General features: G+C 44.3%; 1 protein-coding gene across 1 annotated transcript; it reads left to right on the top strand.

Annotated features, from left to right (window-relative positions):
• The first annotated feature begins 150 nt into the window (after positions 1-150).
• On the top strand, positions 151-10,134 carry LOC107292961 (carbonic anhydrase 15). Its single transcript, XM_015822088.1, has 8 exons — positions 151-208; positions 1,842-1,877; positions 4,724-4,894; positions 5,099-5,259; positions 7,822-7,914; positions 8,590-8,656; positions 9,209-9,375; positions 9,554-10,134. Exons 1-8 carry the CDS (start codon positions 151-153, stop codon positions 9,764-9,766), a joined length of 966 nt encoding a protein of 321 aa, XP_015677574.1. The 3' UTR covers positions 9,767-10,134.
• The last annotated feature ends 2,664 nt before the right edge of the window (positions 10,135-12,798 follow it).

Genomic DNA, 12,798 nt, shown 5'->3' with positions numbered 1-12,798 from the left:
TTTCCAGATGCATCTTCTTGATGGTTACCTGCCATATTTTTTCCTCTGAGCTTCTCTCCAGACCTTCTAACTCACAAACTGATCAATCAAGAGAGAAAAGTCCGATATTTTTTTTTTTTTTAACGAGCTCAGCTCAGTTAAAAGTTCCCGATGTTAGTTTTCCATTACGCCATTGATTTCCCGGCTCTCTTCCTGATGATTTCGGATTGCAAGCAATAAAGCTAAATCAGGCATGATTGTCAGAGAGACAACTGGAGGGAACCTCGGTCCCTAAAGTGTGAGGGATGGATGCGCCACCGTGGTTTACTTCGGAGGGTTTATTTTTTTTTATTTTTTTTTTCTTAAAAGAAATTGATCTCTGCCTCTCTCTTCTGCAACCCAATTTTAAGCCTTATCTGGGGGAGGGAAATTGGATGAAAAGCTAGACCAACTCTTCCTGACTTTTGCTCAGCTAAAAATGACATGAGATTTCTTGGCCCTTCAGTTCTGCTACGAAACAAAGGGGTGGAGAGCTGTGAGTGATATTTGGTATGGGTGGAAACTTACAAGGAGAGAGAAGTGTGTTGACTAATGGTCACAGTAGGAATTTAGAACACAGAATAGTAGGCTCAGAAGGGACCTTGGAGGTCTTCTAGTCCAACCCCACTGCTTTGTTCAAGCAGGAACAAATGGCCATCCAGTCTATTCTTAAAAAAACCTCCCGTGATGGAGCACCCACAACTTCTGAAGGCAAGCCTTTCCACTGATTAATTGTTCTCACTGTCAGGACATTTCTCCTTAATTCTAGGTTGCTTCTCTCCTTGATAGGTTTCCACCCATTGCTTCTCCTCCTGCTCTCTGATGTGTTGGCAAATAAGTTGACTCCCTCGTTTCTGTGGCAGTTCCTCAAATATTGGAAGACCACTATCCTATCTAGTTAGACTAGACGTACCCAGTTCCCGCAACCGTTCATTTGGAAGTGGCGCAGACAGACACCTCCCTAATTAACTGGAGTATAAGGAGCAGGAAGAAGATGGACAATCAGATTTTTATGAAGAATGGATGCAGGACTTGGGTTTGGCTAGTCTAAAGAAAAAAATAGGGGAGACATGATAGCAGTGTTTCAGTATCTGAGGGGCTGCCACAAAGAAGAGGGGGTCACGTTATTCTCCAAAGCACCCAGAGGGCAGGACAAGAAACAATGGATGGAAACTGATCAAGGAGAGAAGCAACCTGGAATTAAGGAGAAACTTCCTGATAGTGAGGATAATTAACCAGTGGAACAGCTTGCCTCCAGAAATCGTGGCTGCTCCATCACTGGAGATTTTTAAGAAGAGGCTAGACAGTCACTTGTCTGAGATGGCATAGGTTCTCCTGCTTAAGTGGGGGGCTGGACTAGAAGATCTCCAAGGTCCCTTCCAGCTCTATTCTATTCCAAAAGACAATCTCAATCAAAATCTTTTTCTTGCTTCGGTGCTGTTTTAATTTTAATCCAATTAACCACTAGAGTTAAATGTCATCCAGGTCATGGTGGTCCCAAAGGTGCTTTTTCAAAAGGCAACTGGACTTTCTTGTTTTTCCTTGAAGATGTTTTGCTTCTCATCCAAGAAGCTTCTTCGGTTCCGACTGAGTGGTGGAGAATGGAAGGATTTGCAAGGAGTACAAATCCTTCCCTTCTCCACCATTCCGTCAGAACCGAAGTAGCTTCTGAGATGAGAAGCAAGGAAAAACAAAGTCCAGTTGCCTTTTGAAAAAGCATCCATGGGACCACTACCAGAGTTAATTCTTTATTAGTTTTTATTTTTCTATTTTTGCTAATACACATTTTCTCTTCTCCACCCTTCCGTCTCCTACTTTTCCAGGCCTTTGGTGCTACGATTCCCTGGATCCTAAATGTGGTGAGTACTGGAGACAGATTTCTGAAGATACTCCTTGGAAAGATTTTTGCTAAAGGTACCGCTCACCTGTAGTCTGTGATACCCTTCCCCAACAGGGTACCTTCAGATGCAATAAGAACGCATCTCCCATGGCTCTCAGCCAGCCTGGCTAGTGGAAGTCGTAGTCCCAATGCGTCCGGAGGAAAAACAGGTTGGGAAATTGGGTGTGACGTAATGGGAGATACTGCAAGACATTCTTACCAGTACAATATGAAGCAAGTATTAGTGATTCTTGGGTAGAGGCTTTATATTTAGGTTTTATATTTAACTAGGGATTATGTGAATCAAACTCTAATTTTGCTTTATATTCGTATTTCAATCAGAACATACTTTACTCTCAAAAGTATTCATGAAATGAACAGTGCGACTGTTCTGTGTTTATTTCAGCTCCACTTCTCATTCCATCTTCCCCTTCCCTTTCCTTCCCTTCTTCACCATTTACTCCCTTCCCTTCCCATCCCATCCCATCCCATCCCATCCCTTCTCTTCTTTTCTTCACCCATTTACTCCCTTCCCTTCCCTTCCCATCCCATCCCATCCCATCCCATCCCATCCCTTCTTTTCTTCACCCATTTACTCCCTTCCCCTCCTCTTCCTCCTTCTCTTCCTCCTCCTCCTCCATCTTCACTTTTTAAAATTATGTATGCCTATCAGAAGCTCCTACTTTTAATGCTGTTCCAGTGTCAGTGAGGCTGATCAGCTGCTTAGAATATTCTACTTTTAAAGAAAAGTTCACGTTTTACAAAGAACAAAAACTCCCATCTTTCACGGGCATTTATGAATTTTTAAGACCATCAGTGGGTGCCAGATGTGCAGACACAGCCTTAAAACATCCACACCCGGAGTCATAAACCAGGCAGCCCCCTTCCATCGTTCCTTTGGGGGAGGTCCAACTCTACCAAACTGGCTTTCTTTCTACATCTTCATTTTTTTTTCCTAGCCAGATGGGTTGACATCTAAACGAAACTCTGACTCATAGTGGCATCTTCTTATTTTATCTGGAATCTATTTGGAACCCAGAAGCTTTTTTTTTGGGGGAAAAAAAAGTCTCGGCTTCCTTGTTTGATTTTTTTATTACTATTAAAAATAAACTTATCCCAAAATAGTCAGGTGGAAAAATGAGGCTACTGAGCACTAAGATAGATACCCACAAGTCCACGTTGCTTATCTCTTGGTGAGGAGCCAACAACACAGAGAGGCCGAAAGTAAAACAGAATAAGATTGGATCTGGCGCTCTTTAGAAAAAGTCACAGATGCTAAAGCAGCTCGTTTTATCTGTCAGACTAAATATAGGCCCAGCAAGGAAATCCTGTTGAATTATAAATAAGCCAAACCCTCTTGTGAAGTTTAATGAAGACCGTTGCAAGAGAAAAGTGCAAGGAACAACAAAGGAAAATTAATGATTCGGTTGACTGTAGATAACCAATTTGCTGGCAGAGTTTGTTGATCTATACCAGAATCCTGCTTTCAGAAACAGGATCAATATATCGCTTCCGTTTAACCAAGGCTGGATGGAAAGGTTGAAGAAAAAAAAGTCCTTTTCCTGTTGTTACATCAAGGTTGTCATAACTGAGAGCAAGGAACGTCGATCTGGGTGGCAAAGAAATAGGTACGGAGAATGCCTTCCGTGCAGTGGAACAGTTGCCTCCAGAAATTGTGGGTGCTCCATCACTGGAGGTTTTTAAGAAGAGACTAGATCAGGGGTAGTCAACCTTGGCTCTTTTATGACTCGTGGACTTCAAATCCCAGAATTCCTGAGCCAGCCATGCTGGCTCAGGAATTCTGGGAATTGAAGTCCGCGAGTCATAAAAGAGCCAAGGTTGACTACCCCTGGACTAGATGGTCACTTGAGATAGGTTCTCCTGCTTGAGTGGGGGGACTGGACTAGAAGACCTCCAAGGTCCCTTCCAACTCTGTTGTTCTATTCTGTTATGTTCTGTACAGGTGAAGTAGAGAAAGATCTATTCATGACCCACATTGTGTATTGTGTACAATCTGGGAAATAATTGAAGCTCCACAACTTCCTATCCAAGCAATCGTCGGTCCTACTGGTTCTTTCTCAAAAGAGTTTTACCAATCTGGGAGCTTGGCTGGGCCAAAAGAGGGACTTCAGAAAGTGGTTTAACAGGTTGATTAAATTAGCTAAAGGAAAAGGAGGCTTACAAAAAGAATCTCTGGGAGATTTCTGAAGGATTGCTGGACATGATAATGGGCGTTGCCTTGTTTTGAAGCCAACTGCAAGCAGAAGTGGCTAATAGATGCCAAGAGGGCATTTGACCAAGAGTCCTTCAAACTATGCTAGTCTTTCTCAACCTTGAGAACTTTTAAGATACGTAGACTTCAAGTCCCAGAATTCCCCAGCCAGCTTGCTGCCTTAAGCATGGAAGTGAGCTTGGTGATTTGGGGCCAATCACCGGGAGACGGTGAGTTCTAGTCCTGCCTTAGGCATGGAAGCTGGCTGGGTGACTTTGGGCCACTCACCAGGAGACGGTGAGTTCTAGTCCTGCCTTAGGCATGGAAGCTGGCTGGGTGACTTTGGGCCACTCACCAGGAGACAGTGAGTTCTAGTCCTGCCTTGGGCATGAAAGCCGGCTGGGTGACTTTGGGCCAGTCTCATTCATTCTCATCCCAACTAACCTCACACCGTTGTTCTGGGAAAAATAGAAGAAGGGGGGGGAGTATTAGGTATGTTCGCCACCTTGAATTATTTATAAAAATAATCAGGGCTGGATATAATTTTTTAAAAAAATCAAGGCAAGCTACTTGTGCAAAGTCCTTGCCCTGCAATGTTCTCCTGGTCTCTTTAGGCCCTTCTCACTGGAAGGAGATCACGTCAGGATGCGGGGGACAGAACCAGTCTCCCATTAACATCGATCGAAGGAAAGTGCGACGGGACCGGAGCCTGGATGAAATTCTGTTTGAAGGCTATGACCAGGCGCCGCCGGGCAGATGGAGACTCTTGAACAATGGCGACGAAGGTGGGCCAATGAGGTTGGGATTTCTTCTGCAGGCGTCTTCCCCAACCTTGAACCCAAACCCAGATTTCTGACTTAGAGCTCCTCTAATTTTTTCTCTCTCTCAGAAGGCTGGAAGGGGTGAGGAAGCCTGGTTAGCTCCCAGGTGGGTAGGCTGGTCCTTTTTTGCCTCTGAAACTGTGTTTACCCGTTGACTTTTCCCTCTAGTCAAAATGACCTTGGATGGAGCCTCTGCTGCCGAGCAAATCAACATCACCAGAGGAGGTCTGAGGGACACCTACCGGGCCTTGCAGTTCCACTTCCACTGGGGGGACCTCAAGAGGAATGGCTCCGAACACTACATTGATGGGATACAGTATCCCATGGAAGTAAGTTAAGCGTTGGGTTTTGGTAGCAGGTTCAGGTGCCGCTGAAACAATGCCGAAGAGCATCTAGTATGACATGGGTTATTTTTGGGATGGTCATCAAATAGATAGGAACAAAGCTGGAGAGAGAGAGAGAGGGAGGGAGGGAGGGAGGGAGGAAGGAAGGAAGGAAGGGAGGAAGGAAGGAAGGAAGGAAGGAAGGAAGGAAGGAAGGAAGGAAGGAAGGAGAAGTATATACTGTGCTGTTTATGGTTATACAAGCTTAGTGCAAAGTACATTTAGAAAGCTTTTGGTGAATAAGTGTTTATAGCTATCTATCATCTATCTATTGTTCCACCCCTCCCTCCACCCCTCCCTCTCTCTCTCCCTCTCCCTCTCTCCCTCTCCCCCTCCCCCTTTCTCCTCTCTCTCTCTGCCTGCTTATCTATCTATCTATCTATCTATCTATCTATCTATCTATCTATCTATCTATCTATCTATCTATCATCTATTGTTCCACCCATCTCTCTCTCTCTCCCTCTCTCTCTCCTCCTCTCCCTCTCCCCCTCTCTCCTCTCTCTCTGCCTTCCCTATCTATCTATCTATCTATCTATCTATCTATCTATCTATCTATCTATCTATCTATCTATCTATCTATCTATCCATCCATCCATCCATCCATCCATCCATCCATCCATCCATCTTTCTATCTTTCTGTCTTCTATTTATCTCTTTTTATCTACTCTGATTGACAGAATATCAGTATTTTTTCTTCTGTTTTTTTCTGAGATGATGGTTGTGAGTCCGCACAGGCCAGTCCATTTAACTCACAATGAAGAAGAAGAAGAAAAAAGATCCTCAGCACAGTTTTAATCAGGCCCGTTCCAAGAACGGCTTAGTTTTTTGTGTTTTTTTTCTTCTAAATGTGCAAAGGGGGGCTGGGGGTGTAAACCTCTCCTGGACTAGCTTGTTCAAAGGGAACGCCACCCGATTCAACAGCGTGCAGTCAGCAACCCGAAATGACTTCTCTGTTTTTTCAAAGAAAGCAGCTATTAATTAAGGCCGGCTTGAGAGGCCCCTCCATTTGGTCCACTTCACTAAACACAATCCAACTCTTCATCGTGGCGTAGACATCAAAGGGGCTTTTGAGCAGCTGAGGTTGACCTTGCGCCCTCTGTCATTTCATTTTAGGGAGTTTAGCCGTCAAGTGAGTTGCTGGAGAACCGGCGGGCGGGATGTTATTGCTTTTCAGAAGCTTCCGTGACCTTTTCCAGGGTTCAGAGATTGCCTTCTCCGTTCATCATTTACAAACCAGCACGACGGGCTTTCAGATTTCACGGCGTCTTTGCCTTGCCCTCCTTGGATAGTTGTGAACCGGGCAGCTGTTCCAGCTCAGCTTTTATTTTATCCAATGTATTCCTTACTTTCCCCATTGCATCCCTTTAGAGCGCCAAGGAGGACTTCAGTCCAACATCGTGGTATTAATGTGGCTACAACCCCTTAGCCCTGAGAACTATAAAATTAGACTGTATTAAATATGGGCTGTTGTTTTGTTTTGAGATGTTATTATTTATTTATCTTTTAATGGCTGTGTGCAGTTGATCTGTTTAGGTCCATCTAGAAATAAAGGCGGGACCCTGTCTTAAAACCATGAAACTTGGGAATATTCAGATACACAGTCTTCTGACAAAGTCACAGAAATGTACCATTTTAGTAAATTTAACACCTGGCCCTCAGATATTAAATTTACTAAATGACAAAGCAGAATTTTTAGGGTGTGTGTGTGTGTGAAGCCCTCTTAAAGTCCTCAGCATGTATATTGCATGAGCCAGAATCCTGTAAAAATAATTCTTGACTTACAAGTAATCATTTAGCAAATATTCCCCACCCATAGATGTCAGCAGGAAAGAGGGCAAAGACACCGGACATTAACATGTTCTATTAAGGACTTCACCCTTAATTGCCCCCAAATATGGTGAAAAACCTGGAAAAACAACTCAAAATCTCTTTTTTTCTCCTGTTTTTTGAAGTCCCAATGACAAGACAGACAAAACCGCCTATCTCTTCCTGCAGTGGTTGGTGAAGGTTTCTTTATGAAAATTATGAATTTTGCAAACGTGGACATAATTTTGGGAGGGGGGGGGGAAGAGAAAGGGGAAAACATCTACGGGAAACTCTCTGCAGACATTTTGTGTGTGTAGGGATTAAATGTCTATGGTGATTCTCAGTCCTCCAGATCATAGTTGTCCCAAACACGTTTTTTCAAGAAGCAACTGGACTTCTGTTGTTTTTCCTTGAAGACGTTTTGCTTCTCATCCAAGAAGCTTCTTCAGTTCTTCAGAACTTCTAGTTCTTCAGAACTTCTTCACTTCTTCAGAACTCAAGAAGCTTCTTGGATGAGAAGCTAAATGTCTTCAAGCAAAAACAAAGGAAGTCAAGTTGCCTCTTGAAAAAGCACCCTTGGGACTAGAGATTAAATATTGGCTACTTAGGAACAAAGACAATGGGGAGACAGGAATGAATTGAGGAGAAGCTGAATGATAGAGAAATGTTCCTTTATCGGTCCTTCTGTTCCTTTATTCACAGCTGCACATCGTACACATGAACATCAAATGCAAAACCATCAATGAAGCTAAGCAACATCCAAATGGGTTCGCTGTCCTGAGTTTTCTGTTCAAGGTACGGTCCCACAAATATATACTTGCCATTAGGTCAACATTTTCTCATGAAAAAGTTTATGTTATGAGCTTCTGAAGCCTGGGGGTACAATTCCTTCAGTCGTGGCTTCTGTAGGCTGTAACAAGAACTTTTCAGGGTTCCCCCCCCCCAAATTCACAATTTTATCCTAGCTGCTAAGCTCTAATGGCGCAACGTGAACCAGAGAAGCATGACTCATTTTGAATTTCTTTGATTAGAATAGAAGTTCAGGATTGAACAGTGGGATCCTTGGTGCTCTTGGGCTTGGAGACCTTTCATGACCCAACTAGATAACAACATCAGTGCTAGTAGTGAATGTGGGCTTGCTCCCTGGATAATGATGTCTACAAGCAAACCACCAAGGTCAGAGAGTACCAAGGACCCCACATTCCTTTGATTAGGTTTAATATCCAGAAATAAAGGATTAGGATTCTTTGGATCAGTTTTAATGTGATGTCCAGCTGCTTCTACCTTGGGTGGACAGCTTCAAGAACGGCTTGTTTTGTTGTTGTTATTATTTAAACCAGAGTTGGGGAAAAAAAACAGCCTTTCAAATAACTGGTCGTCCTCTGTAGAGGACAATAGATGTCCACCTACTTTTTCTGCCTTTGGCTACCTTGCAGGTTGTAGAACTGACTTCTTCCCGTTATCACGCAGGTAGCAGACACTGATAATACTAATTACAACACTGTCGTTGCCAGCCTGAGAAACATCACTCGTGCAGGTGAGCATCTTATCCAAGCCCTGGAAGATGAATGCTTCTTCTGTCTATGCCTCATTAAAGCAGCTGTCTATGACTCATTAAAGCAGCTATGTCTCCCCCCCCCCCGGAGTGCATGGATGCTGTAGGGAGGCTTCAACTGCAGCTATTCAAGCCTGGAATAAGATGCAGCTGCTTTCATGAAACACATCATTATTGGTGCTCATGGGTGTTCTGAAGTAGGTCCTCTGGACTGAGTAAGATATACTCTAGATTTCTGGGGGGTGGGTGGGTGGGACAGGGAGCCCAATTCCTAGCTCAAAATTGTTGTCACGAGTCCTTTAGTAACCTGAGGAGCTGTAGTCCTATCGGGAGGCCAAATCAATTGGGAGCCCTCAACACCTTCGGAGATTCTGAGGTGAGAACATCACACCTCCTGTGCTTTCTTTGAATGAGTACTGGGTGTCTGTCACACAACCGTGTTAACTTCCTTTCATCTTATCCTGCACCAATCCAGAATGGAGCTTCTTCTTCTTCTTCTCCTCCACTACCAATCATGGTTATGCTTTTGCCTAGGAGAATATGTTGACATGGCATCCACCTTTTCCTTGAGCAATCTTCTCCCCAGCTTAGCTTCCTTGTCCAAATATTACCGCTACAAAGGATCTCTCACCACACCAAACTGTGATGAAGCGGTCACCTGGACAGTATTCGAAGAGCAGATCCCCATCAGCAGATCTCAGGTAACCACCACGCTGCCTCCATCCTCACATTCGAAGCGGGTCTTTTCATTTCCAACAAAAACTGTCCACATTTCAGTGTGGTCAAGATGGATGACCACCGATTGACAAATGTACAGAGGTATTGGGTTGGCTGTAGAGCACTCCTCCCCTTCTCTTTCTTCTCTTTCCCTTGTTTTAGCTGAATATGTTTGTGGACACCACGTACTTCAAAAGTTCAGCTGGGACACCACAGAAAATGGTCAACAACTTCCGTCCTTTACAGCTTCTTCATGGCCGCACCGTCTATGCTTCCCGTGATGCCACCATCAGTGGTGGTTCTTCTCTTGTTGCCAGTGTATTTCTTCCTCTGCTCTTGTCTTGTTTGGTTGGCCAATTCTCTGGCTCCTCCTAGCTGTCTGAGCGAATGGCCAGGCTCAGTCATGAATCCATTATAGATCTGTGGCGCCTTCCTAGGTGTGGTTCTTTGGTGTGACGCTTCCCTATCTGAGCTGAGCGAGGCACAAGTCCAAAATCATGGGGTGTTTGATTGATTTATGAGAAAGAGCTCAGGGACAATTGTATTGCAATCAAAGGTGTCCGATTCATGATTGCCACCGTTAAATGGGACCAACAATGAAACAAGATAGGTGGAAAGCTTTCACCTTGGCCAATGGACGGGAGGTCCTCGCGCCAAGCAGAAGAATGACACACAAGGTACCTTCTGCCAGCATGGGAAAGGAAGGTCTGAAATTATGTAAATTGAAGTTCTAATGAATAAATTCAGAGTTCTTAATTTTTCCACGACGGGGCTGACTCAGTTTCATTCATCCCAACCGCCAGCTTAGACCACTTGCGCCACCAGAACTGAATCTCTGGAAACAAAACAATCAAGAGGGTTGCTGTTCTACCTTTTCATCGGGGTCACTGAGGCAGTGGGGAGGGGGTCCCCTCTCTGCCACCCAAACATCCATTCCAAGAAAAGCCAAGAATGGGGGGGATCAGAAACAAACTTCATAACAAGTCTTGAGTTGAATCCCATCAAAACCACTGTAATCTACCTTAGGGACCTATCACTCAAATGGCAGACACTGCCACAGGGTCAGAGCGTCCTCTAAGAGAGTCCCAAAACTCAAGACGGGGGCCACGTTGTCACATGTTTAAAAACAAGGGCGGGGCTTCCTTTTTTTTTTTTACAAATTTTTTATTAATTTTTCAAATAAACATATAAACAAATAATACAAATATGGTGCATTTCATTAGAAAAACAAACACATAACAAGCCTACTCAGTAAATATTCAGAAATAATCGGCGGTCCCCCCCCCTGCATCCACACTCCCTCAACCTTCCTACCTACTTCCCTCTTCCTTCCTCCCCCTCTTAGCCACGACCTCTCCTCTTTCCTCCTTTCCAACTATCCTACACATCCCATCACCTTCTTTTCCACCACCTCGGATGCAGTTTAGGGGTACTAGCCGATCATCTCCTCTTCTTAAAGACAAGCATTTACATTATATTTATAAATACACCGTTCCTTTACACGAACGGAGGTGAGGTGCAGGCAACCAAAATCGCTCGCGAACAGTCTCCAGCAGGAACTTTATCGCTGCTCACCTACGTTACGAGAATGTCACCAAACGGACTGCATTTCCTTGAGAATTGGTCATACAAGGCTTCAGGATTTCTGGGGAAGTCGGGCCTTTGCTGCCTTCTGCATTGCAAGGACTTTAAGCTTGCCCCCCCTCTCTTAACACCTCCCTCCAGATTATAGGGAGAACTTCTTCCAGACGTATCTGGAGATGAATCGAAGCTGGCTTGGCTTGATTTGAATGAACCCTAAGGCCTTGTTCCTAGGTAGGGCTATTCTCCCTATAATTCTACCCTCTCTCTGGCTTTTTCTTCCTCCCTTAAAATGGGAAATAAATCACATTATGCCACGGGCTTGAGTTAGTCCATGAGAAGCCTGGGGGTGGTCCTCCAGCTGTGGTGAGACTCCAGAGCCTATCCAGTGGTGGAGGATGCTAGCTTTTGTAGTTCAGCAACCTCTGGAACCATTTCAGATTCCTCCCGAGGCTGTAGAGAAGTCTAACGTTGGAATTGCTTCGTTTTAATGCACTGTGTTGATACTGTAGACGTGTATGGAGCGCTGCCGTGATCCCCTAGGGATCCTTTCGCCAGTCGCCTCCTTCGAGGGCTGATATAATTCACTCCATCGCTGAAATTCATCGCCCTTCTTGTGGGCAATTCACCTCTTCTTTGCAGCTCGGTTTTCAAAGGGGTTTTGAGCACAAAAATCCCAGGGGGGGGGACGAACCAATCTATAAATCAACCCCCCCCCACACACACACAACCCGCTGCATTACGCTCAGGAAATAAGAGAAGCCAGAAGCCTGCTGAGCTGTTGTTTTTTTTTTATTTTTATTTTTCTAGAAATAGCAGACCTATTAAGAAGAGACATCCACATCCCTTTCTCTTGGTCTTAATTATAGATTTAAATTTAGCCCCAAGGAAAACGTGGCTAAAGTTAGCTTTGGGAAAGGCCATTGCCTTCCTCTTCTTCTTTTTGTTTTTACACATGAGCAAAAAATAAATACTTGTGCTTTTAGGGGGTCTTCTGCAAGGCTGTTTTGATTTATGGATTGCTAACTGGGTGTGTGTGTGTCCAAATTCTGTTGAAATTCTACCCTGCGAATAGGATGTGGCTTGAAAGCATGGAGAGGACTAGGGGGATCCCTAGAGACATACCTAAATGCTGAGTTTGTGCTCTACAGATACTCCTCAATTTTTAACCCCTATGTTTAGCGACCGTTCAAAATTGCAATAGGACTGAGAAAAAGTGATTTATGACACATCCTCACACTCACAATCACAGCAGCAAGGTCAAAATTTGGGTGCTTGGCAACCAGGATGTATTTACGATGGTTGCAGCATCCTGGCTCATGTGGTCCCCGTTTGTGACCTTCTCGGAGGGCTTCTGAGGAGCAAAGTCAGTGGGGCAAGTGTGTGAGTCACTTAACAGTTGTGGTGAGTCGTTTAACAATCCTAGCAAAGGGAGGTTGTAAAATTGGATGTGACTCACTCAGCAATTGCCTTACTTAACAGTGGAAATTCTGAGCCCCAGTTGCGATTGTACGCTGAGGACTAGCAGCATATTTACCTCACATTAATCGAACCTTGGTTTATTGGATTTAATATCTGGGTATTGCCCAACACTCTGAATTCTAAACTAAGCCCTTAACCTGTATTGGTCCAATGCACCGAATTAAATGAAAAGAATTGGAATTAGAATAGAATAGAGCTGGAAGGGACCTTGGAGGTCTTCTAGTCCAGCCCCCTGCTCAAGCAGGAGAACCTGTACCGTCTCAGACAGGTGAATGTCCAGCCTCTTCTTAAAAATTGATGGAGCAGCCACGATTTTTGAAGGCGAAGCTGTCCCATTAGTTGAT

This window comes from Protobothrops mucrosquamatus, unplaced genomic scaffold (assembly GCF_001527695.2).
Source record: "Protobothrops mucrosquamatus isolate PMUCROS unplaced genomic scaffold, P.Mucros_1.0 scaffold1461, whole genome shotgun sequence".
NCBI lineage: Eukaryota > Metazoa > Chordata > Lepidosauria > Squamata > Viperidae > Protobothrops > Protobothrops mucrosquamatus.
Note: the sequence above shows the minus strand (reverse complement) of the source record. Positions and strands in the feature narration are given on the sequence as shown.

What these genes read in the sequence shown, in the direction of transcription:
- LOC107292961 (XM_015822088.1), top strand. Translation starts at nt 151, where the DNA reads ATGTTAGTTTTCCATTACGCCATTGATTTCCCGGCTCTCTTCCTGATG. An exon ending in CTTCCTGATGATTTCGGATT is followed by an intron (nt 209 to 1,841) that starts GCAAGCAATAAA and finishes CTACTTTTCCAG; the next exon opens with GCCTTTGGTGCTACGATTCC. An exon ending in TCCCCATCAGCAGATCTCAG is followed by an intron (nt 9,376 to 9,553) that starts GTAACCACCACG and finishes CCCTTGTTTTAG; the next exon opens with CTGAATATGTTTGTGGACAC.